This window comes from Chenopodium quinoa, unplaced genomic scaffold (genome assembly GCF_001683475.1).
Source record: "Chenopodium quinoa cultivar QQ74 unplaced genomic scaffold, ASM168347v1, whole genome shotgun sequence".
In the NCBI taxonomy this organism is placed as follows: domain Eukaryota; kingdom Viridiplantae; phylum Streptophyta; class Magnoliopsida; order Caryophyllales; family Amaranthaceae; genus Chenopodium; species Chenopodium quinoa.
In genome coordinates, this window is record NW_018743548.1 from 170,753 (window position 1) to 195,555 (window position 24,803).

The 24,803-nt window shown below is 36.1% G+C and overlaps 2 protein-coding genes across 2 annotated transcripts; one reads left to right on the forward strand and one right to left on the reverse strand.

Moving 5' to 3' along the window:
• Positions 1-563: 563 nt before the first annotated feature.
• Positions 564-2,176, reverse strand: LOC110740228 (zinc finger CCCH domain-containing protein 23-like). The gene has a single exon (XM_021920711.1). The coding sequence runs from the start codon at positions 2,069-2,071 to the stop codon at positions 1,052-1,054; it is 1,020 nt and encodes a 339-aa protein (XP_021776403.1). The 5' UTR covers positions 2,072-2,176; the 3' UTR covers positions 564-1,051.
• Positions 2,177-10,699: 8,523 nt separating this feature from the next.
• On the forward strand, positions 10,700-15,380 carry LOC110740229. Its single transcript, XM_021920713.1, has 2 exons — positions 10,700-12,640; positions 13,287-15,380. The coding sequence occupies exons 1-2, from the start codon at positions 12,293-12,295 to the stop codon at positions 13,926-13,928; spliced, it is 990 nt and encodes a 329-aa protein (XP_021776405.1). The 5' UTR covers positions 10,700-12,292; the 3' UTR covers positions 13,929-15,380.
• The last annotated feature ends 9,423 nt before the right edge of the window (positions 15,381-24,803 follow it).

Here is a 24,803-nt window from a genome sequence, read left to right on the forward strand (position 1 = left end):
GACTTCATATGCTCACAAAATTGGGACAATTAAGTGAAGAGTACAACCAAAGTGAAGTCCTACTCCGTATTTGATTGCGATTGGTGAAAATCTGACCCATGAAAATGTCGGATTAATGATATTCTTACCAAATTCAAAATAATCAATCAATCAAGTTAAGGAGCACAATGTAAGCCCGTTATTTAAACATAAACCACCAATATATCATATGACTCCTTGCTTAAAACAGTTCTAGCTCTTATAAGAGTAATAACTTGAACAATATATATACTTTATAAGTTCATACAAACTATAGTACTATCTATTACTTTATCATTTACTGGCAAGGATATCAAGTTATTTCACCAGTTTCAAAGTCAAATAGTACAACATTAAATTTGAAGTTATATTTAAAGAATTAACGTCTTTACATTGATTTTCCAAAGTGCTTTATCAGTATACTCTACGATACTTGAATCAAAATGTGGCCAAGTAATGAACTAAATTAATTAATCTTAGATGACATTGGATAAAATAACAAGAAAAACACTAATAACATAAATTTTAACAATTCACATTGAAAGAAACCAAGATTAAACGCTCTAATTACATAATAATATTTTTCATAATTATCAGAAAATCAATAATCTCGAAATTAGACCCACAATTAACATCATAATAAAGGCCATATAACAATAACAATTAACAAACGGTGCACCAAATACAAATTCCGACTACCCTCCAAAAAAATTTAAAATCAAAAAGAAAAATAAAGTAGATAAAAATCTAAATACTTCCAAGTTCCAAATCATCCACTCAATAATAGATCTTCGCCATCTGTACATTCTTCATTTTCTTTTTTTTTTTTTTTTTTTCAATTTCCATTTTTACCCCGCCAACCAAATGCCTCCAAAAAAGCATCCCTCAAAATAGGAGACATTTTAGTAATTTCACCTACTAAATTTTTTCTTTTTTTTTTTGGAATTTCCAAACAATATTTACAGTGAAAAAGTTGAAATTCGTCTTCATCATATTCACAATCATGAATTCCCCAAAATACCCTCAAATGAAATCACTTGATTAAGTCAGAAACCCACCCAAAATCAGGCCCAGAACTCACTGAGTTAACTCGGTCACAATCAAGCGAGTTCTCCTTACTCAGCTTCGCATAGATCTTCGCCCTCAAATCTCTCCCTGATTCAACTCTTTCCATTGGAACTTCCTCCTCAAAACCCACATCAAACGGGTCAAATAGCCCAAGCCCAGACCTATTCGGAGTAGTCGGCCCACTTGACCCACCACAAAGCCCACTTCCCATAAACCCTCTTGGACTTCTCGGCGAAGAACACCCCATCTGAACCCCCCAAACATTCCTTGGGTTTGGGTTTGGGCTTGGGTTTAGGCCCATTCCAAGCTTCCCCAACTGTAACCCTCTCATAGCACTAGCAAGCTCACTCACTGACGGCGACAACGGCGGCGACTCAGGGAAAGACTCAAACACCGATGTCGGCGAATACCCGACAAACCCCTTACACGTGTCACCTCCTCCGATTCGACGGGGTGACTCGGACAGAGAAGGGAGAACACGCAACTGCTCAGGCGAGTGAGCAAAGAAACAAACACGGCGTTTACAGTGGGGCCCATCTTTGCACGGCTGAGTCCTGTACCGAGCGGGATGAAGCCAGCACTCGAACACCCCGTGCGCGTACTCGCACGAGTCACCTTTCCGGCAACTCCCACGGCGGAACTCCGGGCACGCCGTACCGGAGTAATGGTACTTCCGTGGGTCCCTCCGGCGAGCCTTCTCACCTGGGTGAGCGTACGGACACTCAGTCCAGTCATGTGACCTGCCACGTACGCACTTCCGTACCTTAAACTCGTACATTCGAAAGTTGTCGCATGTAAACGAGTCAAAGGGGAGATCAGTCGACTCAGTGTCCGAGTCATCGAACTCGGAAGACGGCAAATAACGCTTCAAAGCAGCGAAATAATCGTTTGTTTGAGGGGAGAAAATGGGGGTCGTTGGATCTTCGTAAGGTGGGTCCCATTGTGGAATATCAACCGTCGGATGTTGGCGATGGATCATCATCATTTGATTTGTTTAGTGTGTTTCTCTCTCTAAAAAATAAAATCTTGGGATTTTCTCTCTCTTAAGACAGACAAATGAAGCTGGGTTAGTGGTGAAAATGGAGACATGCGAAACAACTGCTATAAGTAGACGTGGGAATTGAAATTTAACCATGGTTAGGTTAGGTTAGGTTATATTTTAACTAGGGTTAGTTTAATTATGGAGAAAATCTACTGGCTTCTACTAGGTGACTAGGAATGTTAAATAAAATAAGGTTAAAAGAAGATGGGTTGTCTGTCACGCTAAATTATGTCACCAACAGCCGACCTTTCATGTTCTGTGTCCTTTTGCCTTCTAATTATGCTAAGGTTGTGTTTGGGGTGATGGTAATGGGTTATGGGTTTGGGTATGGGTATGGGTTGGTGGGTAGGGTGACAAAAAGAAATGTTTTTGGGTTCTTTATTTCTCACCGTTTGTACAAGTCATTATGATGTGGACGGAGAGAGATTAATGTCTTTTTATGATGGATAAATCTTTCGATATCGTAATTGATTATTGGGATCAAGTGAAGTGCCAAACATAGTAAAATTTAGCTAGTATATCAAAGTAATTCGTATGAGATAAGTGTATATGAGTATAAAGAATCGCGTGGAATAAATCGAAAATGGCATGAGATTGATACGAGAAATAAGAAAATAATGATATTCTTGGGTATTATGAATACAATATCTTTTTCCATTTTTAGATGTCTACTTTAGTACTCGTAAAAAGAATCAATACTCATATAGATATTGACATAGATATAGATAATCGGATTGATAGATAGATTTGTTACACATGCCTCATTTCTATGCATATTTTCAAAGTTTGAATATATTTATTTATTTTTATTGTCTTGGCAAATTGTACTCATTGCTGATTAATCTGTATTAGACAAACAATGATTCAAGTCATTTTAGTAGTACAATTGAAGTATTGTTCCAAAAAAATCAATTACTGTAAATTCATTTACTCCGTAATATTATACTTCGCACAAAAATTTTTGAAAATTGATTGGACATATGGTTTGTGATAATTATTTTCTACGCATTAACATCATTATTATTATATTCCTTGCCATTTTTTGAAATATTTATTACCACTAGTACAATTTTGTATACCAAAAGTCCAAAAAAGAAAAAAATCTATATTTTGAAAAGTATTTAGAACTACAGTACTAAAATACTCCTAAAAGTAATCCATCCAAAAGGAAAATGACAGTGGGGTAATTTCTCTATTTTTAATTAGGGAAAGAAAAAAAAAAAAAAAACTCATAAGTACATTTATTTACCTTATCATAAAAAACGTAGCATGCCAAACAAAACGCAAGGGTATGAATATTTTAGGCCCCAAAAAAAAGTGGGAGCCAAAAATCGTACCATAAGCAAGGTGCTAAAAAGCCATGTAACCACGTGGGGTCCACCCCGTACGAAGCGCATTAATATCGAATCACCGAGAATTTTGAAAACCCCATAAACAACCCATCTTCACTCCTAACTCCAAATGACGTTCACCTAATTTGATTGGAAACCGCCTGTCACGCTTCATTTCCCCTCCGCCAATGGATAATCCAAAATCCGAATACGAGTACATGCCACTTCACTCTCGTTTCAATGTATTTTGGTCAAAATTAAGTAATTTACATGTTCTAACATCCAAAATATTTTTAACATTGACGGAAATAAATACAGTTAATAATTACTCTTTTCGTTTCATAATATTAGTCTTATATATTTAAAAAAGATTTATTTATATTGAATATATTCCATTTTTAACTTAATTTTTTTGGAATTAATTGTTTACGGATTGATGACATGACTCATAGTAAGGAAATATTTACCTTAAATTATACAATTATAACTTATACTTTCTCAAAAAAAAAAATCAAAAAATTTAAATAAGGTAAACTTATGAATTATTTTGTACTTTAATGTTAAATTTCAAATATTCTTTTTTTCTTATTTCATGTGATTGATTCTATATGGGACTAAGATTATAAAACGGAGCGAGTATGAAAATATTACTCCCTCCGTCCCATAATACTTGATACAGTTACCATTCCTGTCCGTCCCAAAATACTTGGCTCATTACTAAATATAAAACTAGACCACTAAAAAAAATAAAATTCTTATACTCTCTTTTGGACTACAAACCCCAAAATCCAATTAAGTCTTACATTTTCTCTCTCCTCATTACCCCCACCTCCCCCACTTTTTGTGTTCTTACAATTAAAATACGAAAGAGAATCTTTTATATAATAAACAAATGTTTTAAATGGAAACACATGTAGTTTTCTTAAACTACGTGTCCACCCCAACATCCCAAATATTATTGGACGGAAGAGTAGTTCCATTTTAAATTATTTACAATGATTAGATATAACTTACTCACACTTATGTCAAACCGTTGCAAATAATATGAAACGAATGTAGTAATATAATTAATAACTGTTGAATATAAATAAATGATTAATTACTCAGATTTAAAAAAAATGTGCACGACATAAAGAATAATTTTATTCTAGTTCTTTGAAGTGAGTGAAGGGAAAAAAAATAGGTCACGAATTAGTAAATTTATTATTTATGTACATATTTGAAATTATATGAGTATCATTATAGATAGAATTTGATTGTAAGTCTTGAGTCTTGACCACTGGATACTATCATACTAATAACCTTCAAACTATACTAGCTAAGCCTAGAGCAATATTTGAGCATCACCTCAAAAAGACAAGAAAAAGAATTTATAGTTGCTTGTTTGTGAAAAGTGACTGATAGAGTTTAGTGTCCTAGCTAATATATTAAGTGGCTTGTAAAAGACAAAATCATATTAGTCAAGTACAAACTGGATGAATGGACGAGCTGAGTGATGTACCATTGTGGCCTTATATATTGCTCTTGTTTCTTCATATTTAAAAACAAATTGTACAAAAAAGAGGCAAATTTGCCTAGAATAATCCAATATTTGTTCCGTTATTTCAATATAATCTCATTTTTCGATTATTTCACATTAATCCAATCTTTTACTACTGCCATCTTCGCATATCAAACCCAACAATATTTTGTTTGTCTTAATTTCACATATTTCAGGTTTAATAGGTTCAAACAAATTCAGTCAAGTTCGGTACAGAAAAATAAGTTAAAATAAAAAGTTATTTAAATTCAATTTATAATTAAAATAAATTCAAATAAGATAAAATACGTTTAGAGAAATAATGAGCGAATAAAATACATTCTCAATTTAATACTAGTCATACTTGGTACACATCATCAATGTAAAATTCTATAGTGCTAATCAGTAACCGTGCAAACTGAAATCAAGGTACGAGTAATTTTTTTATCAATAATACAAACCGTTAAAACTTTTACGAGTAGCAGAAATTACCGAGTTAGTCAAATAAGACGAGTCAACAAACCAACTAAAAGCCAAAAGCCAATTCCCTCAAAAGGCCAAAAAAGGAAAACAAGGATTAATTACAAACGCCTGTTACAGTCTTATGACATAAAATTAATTTCCCTCTTAAATAAATTTTATCCTTCTTTTTGTAGATATTTATCACGAGAGGTAATTTGACACGCGGAGAAGTAACAGTGATCACTACAAAAGTATACGGATTAGAGAATAAATCGGTGGCACGTGGAAGATGATCGGACCATTTGATTAGGAAGTTTACAAAAATAGAAAAAAAGAGTGGTAGACAAAGGACAGGTGGCAGTTGAGTAACCGCCGGATTTCAGTGAAACTTGATGGCGGCAAAGTATAGTAACCAATTTGCATCGTCCTCGATTTTCGAGATTGACCTAATTTTTATTTTTCTAAATTTAGGTTTTGCGCTTGTGGTGTAAGTTAGTGATGAATCATTCAGTTTACTAATGTGCACTACTAGCTACACGACGTTTAAAGAGATTTTGATTTGGAGGAACTTCGATGTCTTTCGTTTGAATCGAGTTGATCTTTGCAAAATTGCAACTCTTGCAAGCAATGTTTTGTTAGCACTATAACAAATTAATAATTGTATTTTAAGCGGGTCAAAATGAATGGGTATGATATTTTATGGGGACGAAACTATCAAATTAGTTTCGAGGTCATATTTTTGTTTTGTATTCATCTATATACTGTATATTAAAAAGTGTTGTTAAATAAGTTTAAATGCCACATGGAGTTCTCTGTAATTACAACTTCAAGTTAAGCTACTAAAATATTAACCATTAAGCTACTTCTCTAATACATGTTATTCTTTTCAAATTTAAATAAGGATTTAAATCATGACATTAATGCAATGGTTAACGACTCTACAATAAATAAATAAAGGGTATGAATTTACTAAAATAAAAAAGTGTATAAATAGGTTTTTGTTTTATTAGAGGTATAACCTTCCCAAACAACACACGTAAGTGTCATACATTGATAAAAGATGCGAGAATTCGAATAACACTGTATATGTTTAAGAGACGTACTACTGATGTTGTTGCCATATCCCATATGGTTTTGAAATAATTGAACCTTTTTAGACTTGTAAAGTGAACTCTCATTCTTGGTAATACGGGCACATTTGAACCTCCATGTTTCAGTGTTTCACATGTGATGAAAAAATATATGCTTATTGTAACTTTATTTTCATCAATGTAATTATACTGATTAGGTCTGATTATATCTAGATATAAGTGAAATCAGGGCCGGTCCATGCCCTACACCTAATAAATTCAATTTAAACAAGTTCAAGTGAAGCAAACGAACCCTTTGTATAGCGAAGATTTTATCTTTGGTTTAGATGGAGTCATTATTATGAGATCTAATACGCATATAAATTATTGGTTTAAATCATGCAAGTGTGCAACTTTTAGGTAGAGAATGAATTCTTTTTCATGATCGTCATCAACCCCTTTTTTTTCTTTTTATTTATTTATTTAACCCTTTACAATTGACTAATAGAGTACACTATTGAAGAACATCCAAGCTTAAGCCTGTAGTTCTTAAATTGATGATGACTGATGATAGACAGGCACTAATAACTAAGGACCCCTCCAATTTTTTGGACTAATTTGGCTGGTTTTGCTAATTTTTTATGCCTCATTAACTCATTTAGTAGTGAGTTTCTGAATTTAGTGTAACAGGTCAGATTTAGAGTATGCCAAAGCCGGCGCTATACTAATTGAGAAAGAAACCTACTTCTTATTTTCTCTTAATTTTTGGAAGCATAATTTTTATTCCAAATTAGATTTAATAACGTTAATTTGAGCTATATATGATAAGACTTTTCAGATTCGGTCAGGTGAACCTTAATTATTATATAATTTTGTAAGAGTGAGGGAGATCTCCGGGTGCAGTGGTCCAGGGGTCACCTCGCATCCTTGGGGTGTGAGGCTCGAGCCTAGTCCTGAACAAATCCCCTCCCCTTAGGCCCTTACACATCCCAGACATTGTTAGTCAGGTGTCCTATATATGATAAGAGTTTTCAGATTCGGTCAAGTGAACCTTAATTATTATTTTAAAAATAAATAAATAAATTGTGTGAGAGGTAACTTAATTTAGATCAGATTCGAATAATCTAGAAAAAAAAAGAGTTGTACTTTATTTCTTGCACGAAATTCAATTCGGATATCTGGTTCGATTTATTTTATTTTTAAATTGATAAAGGATTGAAAATTCATTTGTTTAATCTTGCTTTAAGTCTGATAACATACATTTTAAATAGGAAAAATTTGTCTAAAATAATTTCAACTTTTTCTAATTCGTTGAAAATAATCCCAACTTTGGATTATTTTTTAATAATCCGAACTTTAACTTGAATTTGCTTTTAATGGTCCCGGCAGGTCACCAACCTACTACAACCGATTTTTTATCCACGTGTTGCTTTCTAATTGGTTAAAAAACAATAATTTTAAGATAAGATTATGAATTACTTAGCTTAACACTAGACTAATATTTTTTTATTTTTTTTTTAAAAAAAAAACACCGCCCCTTCTCCCAGCTGCAACTTACCAGCCCCTTACCCCTCCTGCCAGCGCCACCCTCTCCCCCTCCCCTTGCCGGCGCTCAGACCGCTGAACCCCTTGTGGTCGCCCCTCCCTTTCCCTATCACCCCAACTTATCCTTCCTGGAAAATTTACTACAAACCCAGCGATTATTTCCCTTCAATCCGCATATTAGTTCTACCTTCCTAAGATCATGAAATTGGTTCCTATGGTCTCAAAAAAGCTACCCTTGCTCTCCTTCTATTGCATTCGTTGTTTCTCGCGATTTAGAAGATGCCCAAAAGCTCATCAATTGGCAAAAAGGAGGTGACTGAATTGCAGGAAAACACGCCAAAAACCTCTCTCTCGTTGCCCCGACTTCTTGCAACGCCGACAATCTTCTGTCTCCGGCAAAATCTTCTCGGTTATGGTTTCAGGGAAATTATGGTCTTCATCTTCGGTACTAATTTGAGGGGGAAATTTGGGAAGGAGAAGATGGTTTGGGGGAGAGGGGAGGGGCGGCTGCCTGGTGGGGGAGGTGGCTTTTGATTAATAATAATAATAATAATAATAATAATAATTAACCTGTATAGCCGGTCACTGGTTAAATGGGACCATTAAAAGCAAATTCAAGTTAAAGTTCGGATTATTAAAAAATAATCCAAAGTTGGTATGATTTTCGGCGAATGAGACAAAATTGGAATTAATTTAGTCAATTTTCCTTTTAAATAACTCTTTGCAAAAATCATTCATTATTGACACAAATACAAATCTAGCATCAAATGATAAGGTTATGTTTGGTTAATAGTGGCTAGTTATTAGCTAGTTTAATTTAAGTGGATGTGATTAATTGCAATAGTTGTTATTTGTGTAAAAACGTTTGGTAAATACAGAGTAAATGTTGATTGATAGTTATATTGTTAGGTAAAGTGATAATAAAGACATTAGACTGATTTATTATCAAATACTCTTAGGGGGTGTTTGGTATGGGTTTTTTATAGGGGTGGAAACGGAATCAGATTACCTTTTCCGTTAGATTATGTTTGGTAAATGGGTAAAGTAACAAATTCCGTTACTTAGTGGTAACCAATTCCACCAATTTGTTTCCATTGCAAAAACTGTGGAAATGATTCACGTTTCTTTCCTCAAACCCAAAAAACACAAATTTTACTCTTTCTCTCTCCTCTCGTTCCATAATTTTTCGAAGAATTCCCAAGTTTGATCGATCGAATCTCCCGATTTTGCTCAATTTGATCAATTTCCTAGCTCAAATCTCCAGAAATCAATAATCTTAACCATCACAGGTTTGTTTTTTTATCAATTTTTTGTTAGATAAACCCTTGATTTTGAATTTGTGTTGAAATTTGTATAATTTTCAGTTTGATTGTTTGTATTTTGATTATTTTTTTATCTCAGATTGTTTGTAGTACATAGATTGTTAATATGATATCAATTTCTAGGGTTGTTTGTTTATATCAATTTCGATTTATCAGTTCGAAATTTCTAGGGGTTTTTTTTTTTCGTTTGTTGATTTTCTGCTGAATTTGATGGTTTATATTGCTATTTTTGCCTATAATTGCTAGTTATAATGTGTTTCCCCCCAAATTTTTTCCCATGATTTTGGTTTATTTTCTCTTTCGATCATGTTGAATTTGAGTAGTTCGCTATGGTTTTTGAAGATTGAGAAGTTGTTATGGTGACTATAATGATGAATGCAATAGTTAACGTAGAAGGGGTGGAATCTGAAAGAGGAGTTACCTTTGTTTTGAAAGAAAAGTTGCCAAATGCAGCTTCCTCTTTCTCTCAAAAAACTGAGGGGCCATGGAAGTCCTAACCTGCTAGTTGAGCACACATACTACAACTACCTGTTCTCATTCAGGCAGTGTACTCTGATCTGTATAATTGTGTATCCTAATAATCATGATACAATATAAAGAATTACAAAAAAAATTGAATATCATCATGGCAGCGAAGGTCACAGTAATTGAATTTCTCAAACTTCACACCTCATAGAAGTTGTTATGGTGACTATAATGATTTATTTTCTCTGTTTCTTGTATTTTAATGGTTTTTGATGGGTAATATATAATGATTTGAGTCGTTGAAGTTTTGATACCATGATTTAAAATACATGTCATAAATCCCATAATCATTGTAGAAGCCAAAATTCTGCAATGCCAGAATACCAGAGTCAAACTGAAGCTTGATAAAAGTAAACAACCATATATTTGAAGTAAAGCAAAATGATGTTCATTACAGTAAATCAGTGTGATAAGAATGACAGCAAATTTGTAATCATATTATCAATTAATTAGTTAAAACCCTGTCCCCTTATACTTTATCCTGTTAAGAGTGTTAACAGAAGCTAGAAATTATGCTTAAACATTGCTTAAACAACTGGCAGTATTATATTAGCCTTGATATATTGTAATGTATATGAAATTTTGTATTGCAGGACTAATTTTCTGTACCACAAAGTACCTGATAATCTAGTTTTCTCTGTACCTTTGTTTAATACAGATTAGGTGGATCACACAAATTTCGTTGTAGCATTAGAATCTTATCTATTTCTATTGATGTATTTTTAAGGTTCTTGAAATGGCTCGTATTGGGAAAAAAAGAAGAGCAAAACAAGTTCAATTGGTTATTACAATGATTATAGTAGTTTTTATGTTGTTTTGGATTTGGTATTTGATGAGCGTTGTTACAATTAAAGGGGCTCAAATCAATGAAAGGAAAAGGAATAGGAAATTGTTACGCTCGTTATTTTTGAGTCACTTAATAAGACAGAGTGATGTAAGCTGTAAAAGTGAGCTTCGTGTCAATAGACGTTCTTTTAATATTATTTGTGAGATGCTTAGAGATATAGGAGGTTTAAGTGGAACAAGAAATATGACTCTTCAAGAGATAGTTGCAATGTTTTTGTACACATTGGCTCATCATCAAAAGAATAGGTCAATTGGAAATCTCTTTTTAAGAAGTGGGGAAATAGTGAGTCGACAATTTAACCTATGTCTAAGGGCTATTTTGAAGTTGCATGAACACTTATTGCACAAGCCTATAGCGATATCTAATGAATGTGAAGATGAAAGGTGGCAACCTTTCATGATATAATTCCATTCATGTTCTTTTTTCTGTTAGATTTTCATGTAATGTATGTAAATGAGTCATATCTTTGTCTTTTATAATGTAGAGTTGTCTAGGAGCGCTAGATGGTACCTATATTAACGTAAGAGTGACTTCACAAGAAGGGAAAATATCGAACAAGGAAAGGCACAATTGCTATGAATGTTTTAGGTGCTTGTGCACCTAATATGGAATTTATTTATGTGCTTCCGGGGTGGGAAGGATCAGCCCATGATGTATGTGTCCTTCATAATGCTCTCTCTAGGCCAAATGGTCTTAGGGTACCTCGAGGTAAATGGAATAGGTCTTTTGTTTTTTGTGAGTATAATTATAGTTGTTAGTAAGGTATCTAGTGATTATCTTATTTTGATTTTTGTGAAGGTAATTATTATTTGGTTGATGCGGGCTACACTAATTGCGACGGATTTCTCGCTCCATATAGGGGGCAACGATATCACCTTAAAGAGTGGACAGATAAACAACCTGAAAGTGCCGAGGAATATTTTAATTTGAAACATGCTAGGGCAAGAAATGTGGTAGAGAGGTGTTTTGGTTTACTTAAAGGGAGATGGAGCATACTTAGGAGTCCCTCGTTTTTTCCTATACGCACCCAAGGTCGTATCGTGATGGCTTGTTGTTTACTACATAACTTAATTAGAAGAGTCATGCCTACTGATGATATAGAGGAAGAAGAGTTGAGTGAAGATTCTGATGATGATTCCAATGATGAACCTGAATATATTACAAGTGTTGCAACTTCAGATCAGTGGACCAATTTTAGAAACACACTAGCACAAGATATGTTTAATGGTGGAGGGCAAGAGGTAGAAGAGTTTAGCAGTCAAGATCCTCGGTGTAGTGGGTTCAAATTACAAGATGTTACTGCTGCATCACCTCATGTTAGAATACTCTTTAGTGCTAAGACCAAACTGTTAGAATCCTGTAACTTGATTTACTTACTTTTTTAGTGATATGTTTAATTTACTTACTTTTTTCTAGTGCAATTATGGCATTGCTTCTTTAGTGATATGTTTAATTTACTTACTTTTTTCTAGTACACCATATGATACCTATACTCTTGCACTCATTGTCTTGATATATGTAAATTTTCTCTTTGAAGTTGTATATGATGGGAGAAGAGGGAAGCAATCGAGGAAGAGGTAAGAATAAGCGTTTTTGGACCTTTGAGGAAGATACGGTGCTCATAAAATATTTACATAAGTTATCTCTCGATCCTAAATCGAAAAGTGAAAGTGGCTTCAAGAGTGGTTACATGAATAAGTTGGAAGAAATGATAAAATCTGTGCTACTTAATTGTGGCTTGAAAGCTGATCCACACATTGAGTCAAGGATTAAGCATTGGACAGAGAAATATAGTGCAATGGCAGAGATGTTATCTACTTCTGGATTTGGAAGGGATTCGGACAAAAAAATGTTGCAAGTAGAGAAAACTGTATTTGATGAATGGGCTAAGGTAAGTAAGCTTTATAATGTTCTTCATTTTTTATGATTTGAGTAGTTATTAAATTCATTTCAATAATGCTATTGTTGACGTTGTAATGTTGTTGCTTGAATGTTAGTACAAATTGCTATAATTTTGTTTCCTACTTGCTACTATATTCTATGGGCTTGCTGCTCAAATTGTTGTTGCCTGTTATATTGTTGTTGTTGTTGTGTTGTATTGCTGCTATTGTTATTCTGTAGTTTCCTTGTAGCTGCAGTTCTGTTTGCCCCAAAACATATATTCCATTCGTTTTTAGCCCTTAGTTCCTTCATCAAAGTTAAAGATCTCGAAAAGTTATTCAATTTAGGCTCAAGAATTGCTTGATTTGGAATTTTGTGCTAGGAATTATGCCTTCTGGAAGTTTTGTGTTATGATGCCTTGGTTATATCGCAGCGAGGATGTTATTATTCATTTTATAGTGGCAAGCCTTGTTGCATTATATTTCTTTTTTGATTCCCTATTCTCTTTGTAGCCTTATTGATGGATTACTGTAGAATTTCCCTTCACTTGCTAATATGAGTATTTGAAACATATATTTGTATGAGTTATTAAAGTATTGTATTTGGTATTGTATGAGAATATCACTTTCTTGATTAAGGATTTATGTACATTGCAGGCTCACAAGAAAGCAAAGGGGTTGGATGGAGTACCCTTTCCTCATTATGAGACATTTGCTGAAATCTATGCAAAAGATAAAGCAACCGGAGAAGTTAGTGAATCATTTGTTGGAGCTATTGATAACATGAATGTTGAGATTGCAAATCAGTCTATGACAATAGAGAGTGACGAAGACGGTTATATGGATTCTCCCACTCATTCTACCCATTCCACTCAATCAACAACTCAATCCCATAAGCGGCCAATGAAGAAAGAGGATGACAATACTCCTTCCAAGAAAGCAAAGATGAAAGAAATGAAGGGAAAAGGAAAGACACATCAAAAGGTAGATGATGCTAATGAGTTAGTAGCTTCTCTTCATAATACATCTAAAACTTTTGGGAAAATTTTTGAGGACATAAATGCAAATCTTGGAACTATGGAAAATTCATGGTCCAAAGCCGAAGAAAGGGAGCAAAAAATGGATGATGAAGTGAATAAGGTGTTAGAAGAAGTTATGAAATTGGATGGTGTTTCTCCTTCGGAATCTTTAGAGGTGGAAACAATTCTCATGGCTGAAAAACATAAGCTTCGAATCTTTTTTCAAGCTCCAACTAACTTGAAGAAACAATATGTTTTAGATCTCCTTAAGAAAAAATAGGTGGGAGTATTGCTAATCATCTATAATGTATGGCCTCTGAAACTTTAATTAAGGCCTATGGGTGCTAGAACACCATATTTTGTTCTTGAATTTCAGAATTTTGTAGTATACATTTGTTTGGTTTCCTACACAAAGTACTTGTTATGCTATGATATAATCAGTTTAATATTATAGCTAACTTATTTTTATGGTATTTTAATAATAGTATGTAACTTGATCAAGTAAAATTGCTCATATATTAAATAGCAAAAACTTCCTTTTATAAGTAGTTGCATTTTCAAATGATTCCTTTCCATTAGGTAGACCAAACAAGAACAAAGGGAGTAAAGTTTAATTGATTCCTTTCCATAGTTAAACCAAACAAATGTAAAGGTAATAGCTAAATGATTCCTTTCCCCCCTCTTATTTGTTTCCTTTCCACTCCGTTTCCATTATCTGAACCAAACACCATCTTTATAGTTTTATTGATAGAGGATAGTGAATTCATGAAATATGCGATAGCATAGACATTTTTTTTTTTATTTTTTTTTAAGGGAGCATAGACATTTTATGAAAAAATACCTTTTAACCAGTGTGATTCAAACCATCCTTCCAATACTTTTTTTACGGAATAATCAAACACTTCTTTAAATTTTTTAGGGAGTGTTTAATTTTGATCAAAAATGAATTTATTTGACCAATTTAGAGGGTTCCTCGACAAATTCACTCGTTTTATTGTTTGGAAAAGGGTTGATTATGCTCAATCTCTTTAATTTTCTTAAGACGTGGGGAAAATAATTTTTTTTAGGACAGCTAATTATAACACAGACTATTGGGTGCGGCAGTCCGCACCCAATGTTTCGTGCGGCAGAGGAGATGAGGATGACGATGACGACAACAACAATGGTGGACGATGACGATGACGATCGAAAAATGGATCTTGCTGTAGTAATGGTGGATTATTAAATTCGTCGACTATATGGATAAAAAGTTAAGCAAAGAGGAGATTCATAATAAAGAGGAGAAAGACGATAATAGAAACAATGGTTAGAGGATTGGTCGGAGGATGTACGACAACAGTGAGCGAAATTTGTTAAGAAGGAAAGAGATAATTGGAGGAGATGAGAAATAAGTATAGTGGTTGTCGTGCTGGTGATAGAGGAGAGAGAAAATGGGTGGTGGTAGTGTGAAGGGAAGTGGTGATAAACAATTTGGACTTTGGGTTAGGGAATATTAATCAAGTGTGGGATCAAGACCCTAGATCATATCAGCCAACAAAAGGAACCTATCAGCCAATAAAAGATACATATCAGCCAACAAAAGATATTTATCAGCTAACAGAAGGAACATACCAACCAACAAATGAAGCATATCATCCAACAAAATGAAAATATCAGCCGACTATAGAAACATATATATATCAGCCAACTGATGTTTGATTGCAACCAACAAAAGGAACATATAAAAAAAAAACATATCAGTCAACAAAAGGAATATATTAGCCAATACAAAAACCATAATATCAGCCAACAAATGAAACATATCAGTCAATACATGAAACATATCAGCCAACAAATGAAATATATCAGCTAAGCTCGCCACACGTAATTATGCATACGGCAGACCACACCCAATACTTTCTCTATTAATAAAAGTTCAATAAAATGACAACTTTATCCTCAAGCTATTTAGTTGTTGTTTGTTACTCGTAATATATAATTTAGTTTGGCATTAATTTGTCATTTGATATGTTCAATTAATAAAACAAACACAAGCTATAAGCCAACTTTATTATCAAATGGTTTTATACAATGTAATTCTCTTAGGGTTGGTTGTTATGTGTCACCACCTCCGATTCTTAACAACTAGCTAGGTCAAGTTAAGTCCTTAGCCATTCGCATACGAAAAATCACTTAACAAATTAAACTTTTTATTTAGAATATCTAATGCAATCAATTAGATAAACTAACCAAAATAAGCATCTCTTAAGCCTTAACAACCAACTATCCGATAATTACTTAACAACGACAAATACTATCTAAATTAATCATACCTCTCTTTTGCCCCCAAAATCTCCCTCAACCAAACACCCCTACTGGCCTATAGAATGAGCAATGTGAGCAACTAACTATCACGTGATATATCGTATGGGAGGATTAGAGATAGGATATTTATCATTACGAAGTCACGCGGATGTAAAACATATGACACGTGGTTGGTAGATAGAAAAAAAGGGTACCCCACAAGAGTATTCCTCTTTACCATTCCATTCACTCGTGGCATTTGGATAACATTCTACTCAGATCTCCTTGATGTTGACCTTCTTCCTCTTCAACCTTATCCACAACATTTTTTTTTTTTTTTAATTAAGAGATAAAAATAATAAATTCCTAATTTCTTGGATTTCGTTTGCCATTTTTACTCGTGTAGTCATATCTATACCATATTACCATGCTTTCTATTTGTTCAACTATAGTCTATATTAGATCTTTCCACATTGTTTGGACCACTTTTGGTCTACTTCCTTTTGTCTTCTTCCTACAATTATGAACATTTTTACTTGTAAAATTAGTGTCATATTAAGTGCAATTTCATGATTTGGTTGGATTATTAATCGATCATTTAATTACACCAACCCAAGGAAAGTTTATAATTGATCCTCAATTACCATATAATAAAATATAGGCAAAATTGGCCGCATCACCCTGAAATACGGCTTAGATGCACTGAGCACCTTAAACTTTGCGTAGTAGCTAAAACACCGCCAACTATGGTGTTAGGTGCGACGTGTGCCTTAAATGAAAAATTCCGGCCACTTATTTCTCCGGAGGTGGTGAATCTTCACTCTCCAGAACATTTTAAAGAAATGGTGAACAATTCCTATCCACTTGGCATGCGCGGATTCACCTTTTCCGATGAAATAAGTGGTCGGAAATTTTCAGTTAAGGCACGCGTCACACCTAACACCATAGTTGGTGGAGTTTTGACTACTACGCAAAGTTTAGGGTGCTCAATGCACCTAAGTCATACTTCGGGGTGTTGCGGCCAATTTTGCCTAAAATCTATAATTAATTATATTTGATTCACATTTTGGATATTTATTTATCATAACAATTCTTATGTACGTTAAAGTAGTAATCTTGCAAATTACATATTCAAAACTTAAGATGTGCTCTTTTCGTCTATCTTTCAAACTTGTTTAGTAAGAAAGTCCAATCTATTTGAATTTTTTCTATCCGGACTATCCTAATACAAGCATGCACTTATCAACGTATTATATGAACTAGTTGGAATTAACAATATCATACCATAATACGAGTATAATAAAATTATTTTCACCATACCAAAATTTGATATTGTCAACAAAGTTCAAGCTAAGCTAAAATTATCTTCATCGACTAACTAAAACATAGTTTTATTGGAAATCGATTTTTATTACAAATAATAAAAATTTACTTTTGCAATCATATCGGAAAATTGCAAGACTTAAGAAGTATTAGAAATACAGTATATTACTTCCTCTGTTTCATATAAATTAGATGACACATTTTATTTAGACACATTTATCAATGCAAACTTCTAATGCAAATATCTTTGATTACATATATATTAGCAAAAATTATAAAAATTTGATATTTAAAGAATAGATGTTGAGACGAATCTAACAAGACCCCACATGACTACACTTTTTCTCAACATGAAATCACAAAACGAAGTCAAAACAAGTTATTTAAATAGTGCACAAAGTCAAACTGTGTCATCTTATTTGAAACGAAGGAAGTAGATTAGAAATAATAAAACCAATAATCAAGCAACGTACCAAGCAACGTACGTAAGGTAGGAACAAGGGAGTTGTTAGTATTTATCTGATACGGAGTATTTAATTAATTGGCTATCATTAGAGCTGCAACTTGTGAGCTAGCCAATAATAAATTGAAAGTCTCACATCAATGGAAAATAAAAATGGGGAAAAAAGAAACTGAAAAACACTCGCACCAGTCAGCAAAATTGCGACATGAGAGCAACCTTTTCTATTTTCCAACATAAAATATAGGAAATTCAATTTTCCATTTATAATAGTAATAATTAATAATAATACGAAGTAATAATAAAGAGTCACTTTCAAAAAATGTCTTCAGTTTTATCCGCAAAATATCAGGCTGGTCTCGTGATTGGTAAGACTTGGTCACAACTTCACTACTATTGTAATAGTACACTCCGTATATGCATAGTATGTATTAATGGTATACTTGTAGTATTTTCGTGATATTACAATATTCGAATCGCATTAAAAACAAAAAGTATATACTCCTTATATATTTCTAAATGGTTAATTGGTTCCAAACTAATTGACATAAAACTAAGAGTTTGTAACATTTACATGTTTAACCTATTGTTTGGTTGATATGTAAAATGATTAAAATGACTAATTTTCAATTGAAAATAATTTAGATTTGAAAGGATCACAATGGTAATGAAATGAACAAAATAATACTCTAGAAGGGGGGGGGGGGGGGTTGAATAGAGTATGGGCGTTTTTCGCAAAACTGAAAATGTCAAGGCCTTGAAATTAGTTACAAGGCAGAACAAACTAATTTCAGACCTAAAGTCAAGGCTTTGAAAACAATTGATACAGCGAAACTGATTGCTAAACAGAATGTTAGATGCGATTGTATGAATTTAGCAAATGATTAGTTTAAGCAACATAAAAATAAGTGCAAGAACAAAAAGTAAAGAACTCAGAATATTGTTACGAAGTTCAGCACAAAGGCCTACGTCTCCGCCTAGGGTTGTCCAACCCGTAGGATTTTAACCAACTTTTATTTCTTCCCTTAGAGTTCTAAAGCAACCTAGAAGATCTCACTATCTTCTCTCCGCAGCACCTCAGCTACACCTTAGACACTCAATTCCCAGAAATAAAAACTAACTCACTTTTACTATACTTTGAGTATTATAAATTTACTCTAAGTATATCACTCTTAAGATATATACTTTTTCACTCTTAAATACACTTTTCTTTTCTCTCAATCTAATCACACAATAAGGTATTAAAGAACTTAGAGAGAAAATATTTAACACTCTTGCTATAGTGTATAAAGCTTGATAGTTCTTGAGTGTTCTCGTCGTTGTTGTTCTTGTTGTTATTTCTTCAGCATATCTTGACGCTATTTATAAGGCCTTTAGGCGGATTTCAAAACGTTGCAAAGCTGACTTCAAAGGTTTGAAAGTCTTCAACAGAATTCCTTAAATCTTGCTTCAACAGAATTTTCGAAGCTTTTGAAATTCAAACGTAGAAGGCTATTGCATTCTGATTCAACGTATATAATTAGTACATTAATTTAATTAGTCTGTATTCAACGTTTATCTTGAGAAGATTAATCAGCCACCTAAAATTTGTGTGAAACGCTAAACATCGCCCGCAATTTACCATATAAAGCCCACAAATATGTTATGATTTGACCATTATGCCCCTTTTCTAAAATTGAAATAATCTCGGTGTAAAAAATGTGGAGCCGTACTGGCTCGCCGGGGGAGACCGGATGGCAGGCCGGAGATGCGGGGGACGCCGGAGGTACGTCGTCGTCGACGGAAAACGAGGTAAGTCACCGTTAAAATTCACGGTTTACCGTCGGAGTGGCTCCGGCGCCTAGGGTGGACGCCAAAACCGTAGCCTGGACGTCCAAGCCGGACGCCAGAACCACCAGAGTGGCGTCCAGCCCAGACGCCCATACCACCGGAGTGGCGTCCAGCCCAGACGCCCAGACCACCAGACTGGCGTCCTGGGCAGACGCCACTCCACTGGGTGAGGTGGCCCTGCCAGGCGCCAGTCCAGTGGCTGTGGCAGCCCTGGCAGACGCCACCTTTAATAATTAATTTTTTTTTTCTTTTTTGATTTTGTTGTTGTTTTTTATTTAATTTTTTTGTAAAAAAAAAAATCGAAAATGATTTTTTAAAAAAATTCGAAATGGGTTTTTTGTAAATTAAATTTGAAAATTCGAAAAAGGTTTTTTTAAAATTAAATTTGAAAATTCGAAATGGTATATTTTTAAATTTAGTTTGAAAATTCGAATTGGGTTTTTATAAAAATTAAGTTTGATTATATATAATTATGTTTTTTTTTGTGTTAATTATGTGGAAATATAGAAATTAAAATTATCCGTTAAATGTATTTATTGTAATATATAATTGATGCAGGAATATGGTGGAGACGGAAATGATTACAGTGGGATATTTGGACATGATGGTCCATTCGAAGAAGCTCAACAGGCGATTGATTGGGCAAAACAGGTTGCAATTGCAGCTGGATTTTGCTTGGTAGTAGCAACTCATAAATCTCAACGGGATGGTAGAATGGATCGCATTTTGAGATGTGACCGTTATCGCAAAAGAGAAGAAAGAGATTTTCGTACAGCCACTCGGTTTGACACAAAGCGGAAAGGTTGTGGGTGTGAGTTCAGAGTAAAGGTTCGACAACTACGGAGTCCTGACGGTTGGGAAGTGATAGGTTACTCTAAATGGGGGTATCACAACCATGAGATGGTAGTATATGAAGAGGGTCATCGACAACTGAGCGGCTTAAGTCCTGCTGCGAAACTAGTTGTGAAAGAAATGAGTGATGCTCAAGTGAAGCCTGCTAAAATATTAGCATCTGTGTTAGAGAAATTTCCAGAAGACCATCCAAACCGAAGACACATCTACAACGTCAGACAGCAACTCAGGTTTGAACGGTCAGAGGGAAGGAACCCTATACAGCAGCTGCTACACCAGGCACAATCACGTGGTTACCTGTTCTGGTTTGATTCTGATGAAGATACAGCGGAGGTGACTCATCTTTTCCTTGTGCATCCTGATTGTGCTGATATGATCAAGTCTTGGCCATTTGTGATTTTGATCGACTCAACGTACAAGACAAACAAGTACAAGTTCCCTCTGGTTGAGATGGTTGGGATGGCTCCAACGAACCAGAACTTTCTGATTGGTCATGCAATCATCAGGGATGAGACGGCTCCAAGTTATTATTGGGTTTTGGAGAAGCTGAGAAACTACATCGGGCCTAATGTTCATCCAGCAGCCATCGTCAGCGACTGTGAGGGAGGTCTCTTTGCCCCCATAGCAGAGCTGTTTCCCGAATCGAACCACTTATTGTGCACATGGCACATCAACAACTGCGTGAAAGTGAAAGGCTACAACCTTTTCAAGAAGAATTTGGAAATGGCAGAGAGATTGGTGAATGGTAAGTGGCGGAAGATCCTACAGGCTACCACAGAGGAAGCGTATGAGCGAGCATTGGCTAACTTCAGGGATTCGTACCAGTGGTGTCCGGCACTGGTGGACTATGTGATGCATCAATGGGTCCCTCACAGGGAAAAGTTTGTCAAATATTGGACAAACCAGGTACTTCATTTTGGGAACACTACAACATGTAGAGTTGAGAGCGCTCATAGAGCTACCAAGGACTGGATTGATTCATCGACCACTGCTTTGGATACACTGTTCGCTAGACTGAACAAGTCAATTGAAACTCAGAAGAACGACATCAGGAACTCTCTAGAGGACTCCAGACGACGACATGGTACGATGTATAGCCATTTTATATTTAAGATTCTCCATGGTCGTGTGTCGCACTACTGCTTGGGGTTGATTCTCACTGAGCTGAACAGGGTGAGGGACTTGGCTGACGAAGTGTATACTCGGTGTGGGTGTACTATTTCAGTAACTCATGGATTACCTTGCGCATGCACCATTCATCGCGTTATTACAGAAGAAAGGGCGTCGTTACATGTTGATCAGGTCCATTCATTCTGGAGGACGCTTGTTATTGGTGAGCATGCAGACAATCAAACGGCCGACCGTGAACAGGAAGAGTTGGAGCAGTTCCGTTCGATGTACGACCAAGTGTCCTCCAGCCATCCTTCTATTATTCGTGACGCTACTCATGTGCTTCATGACATGTTCCACCCGTCTAACTTAGATTATGAGGAACCCGAAGGAGTTGACCGTCCTCGAGGTCGACAACGGCGGAACAGGAGTGCGTTTGAGTATATCCGTGGTCTTGGTCGTGGTCGTTCTCGTGGTCGGACATCGTCATCTAGTCGTAGTCAATCTTCATCGTCTGTGAATATGCCCCTGAGAACTGGTACGTTTTGGTTGTTTATATTGCACATAGTTTTAAAGTGTTACTCCTGCCTTCTTAACTGTCTATAATTAATTATTTGGTGAATAGGAAGAAACGATGTTGATCAGTTTCCGTACAAGGAAAGGATACCTGCGATCATCATGTCGTACTTGGAAGGGTGGAATGATGTAATCGGAGATGGTAACTGCGGATTCCGGGTCGTGGCTGATGTTTTTCAAATGGGCGAAGACAACTACGGTTTGGTGCGTGAGTTGATGTACAGCGAAATTGCCTCTAACCGAAATGTTTATCGTCATGTGTACCAGGATGACTTGGATCGTCATCTTTATTTGTAATCTTATTTGTACGTTGCTCTTTTAATGAGAACATTAATATTTTATATTGTACTGCTTACTGCATTCTATATGTTGCATGGGTAAGTTGCGCGGATCCACGAACGGTTATATCAAAATTTAAAAACAGCACTGATAATATGTTTAAGTTGGAAGCTAAAAGAACAATCTAAAATGTTTTACAACATAATGTCCAACATAATGCTCTATAAATAAAATACAATAACCATCAGTAATCCCTCCTCGACGACGACTCCCACTGCGCAAGGGTCTGTTCCAGACTATCAACAACAGCTCTCCCTGTTGCACTCATGCTGTCCTTCTCAAGAGAGAGTTTCTGTACGTCTTGCATTATCTTTCCCATCCACTGCATACAACAAAAAACAGAAGATGAAATACAATAACAACAAATAAAACTTAATTAAAAGACAACGATAAATATAATAAAAGACATACCGTTTCCGTGGCAGTAGGCGGTGGCACATAATCATCATCGATGTGGTCGAGATCAGCGATCAACCTCGGGTGCGAATACCGGTTGAACCATTCCATGTAGTAATGGTCACACATGGGAGTAACCCCAGAGGGCGGCCGCTGCAACTCCGCTGTCCATAAGCGGGCCACCATCGGAAACTGGTCCCACGTCCTGGTCATGATATCCGGCCATTCCACGACGTACTCCCTCGACGATGCAGGTCGGACCGCCTTCATCGGGCACGCCGGGGGAGGAGGGACAAGTTGGACAAATCCAAGCTGGCGAAGACAACGCTGGGGCATGTACGCCTCGACGATGTCACGATACTGAATGAGTCCCGTGTACAGGGTCCTGGGTACCCTAACACTAGGGTTCGGGCCGAAAGGCATCCAGTTCACCTGTACAATAACAACATATAAAATTTAATAACATGAATATAATATGTGCAAATAATAAAATGTAGACTCTATAAATAAACGTTACCTCTAAGGGGGACAGCCTGTCCAGCAATAACCGTATCGATCGGAGGCGGTCAACGGACTTCTTCTCTGAGCGCGGACTCCACGCACAAGCACGCGGCATCCCCTCATCAATAGGAACTGGGTCACGATGTGGTCGCAATGCAGGAAAGTACTCGTATATCCAGTTCTGCAATAGAGTCAGACACCCAGTGATACCTGCCGCGTCAGCCCGACTCACAAATCCTAGTTGGCGATACAAATACGCCTCTACGATGTCGCGTGGCCTGAGCTTGTTTCCGCCGCTCTTATCCGGAAACAAGGTACATCCGAGGAGTAGAAAAACATAAGCACTCAGCTGTGCGTCGGGCGTCCTACGTGCACTCGGGTACAAACACCGCTGCAACACGGATGCGATCTTCACACCTCCGTGTTCCCAAACACCTAGCGCCTCGGTGTACAGTGCAGCCCTGTCCACCGCCAACAACTCCGCCAGCGAATCTGCCTGATCCGCATCAGCCACAACACAAAGTCGTTTACCCTCAACACGAATCCCCAGAATGGCCTCGACGTCATGTAACATGATCGTCATCTCACCGAACGGAAGGTGGAAAGAGTTTGTATCCGGCTGCCATCGCTCAATGAAAGCCGTGATCAGCGTACTGTCAATCTTATCGTGCATGGTGGCAGGAACGTGCTTCACCCCAGTGCCCTCCAGTCGCTCGAACATCTCGCTCTCCGCCGGCCAGGCCTCAGCCCATGTACGCAAAAAGCTACAAGTCTTTTCCCGGGTATGACATTTCAACAACCCCGTAACTGAAGGCCTCTCCTGGTCCTCCCAAATACGGGCAGCTATGTGTCCTAGAAAGCTAGGAATCACACTCCCGTCAACAGGCCCACCGGACACCTCACTCCTAACAACCCAAGAATCATTACCGGCCCTCGACCGTTTCCTGCTTGCCCTAGATACAGTGGACGCAGATGATGTGCCAGATCTACTAACAAACCTACCACCCCTACCCTTACGCACCTCCACCATATGCGTCTCGTACATGTCATCAACCCTCTGACTGAATGGACCGTAATCATCATACGGTCCACTGCCATCGTCCACATCCTCATCCTCATCTGCGCCCTCCTCCTGCCCCTCCTCCTGGTCACCCTCCTCAGCATCATCATCGTCATCGTCATCCTCATCCCGACGGTGGATCCGTTCTCTACGAACTGAGGCCGAAATACCACGGCATCTGACATGTCTATGCCCCGACCTCTCCACTGAATAACTTCTACTAAGAAGCTCTATATTCTTCCCCGCACCATGACGACCCTACACAAAATTTTAAAATATATAAACATACAAAAATTTATACGATAAATAATCATCATCGCAAATCAAATAAACTAAAAACATACAAATAATTGTAAACAAAATATAAACGTAGAAAAAATACAACGAAATTGAAAAAATTTATAAAAATAAACAACAAAATATAA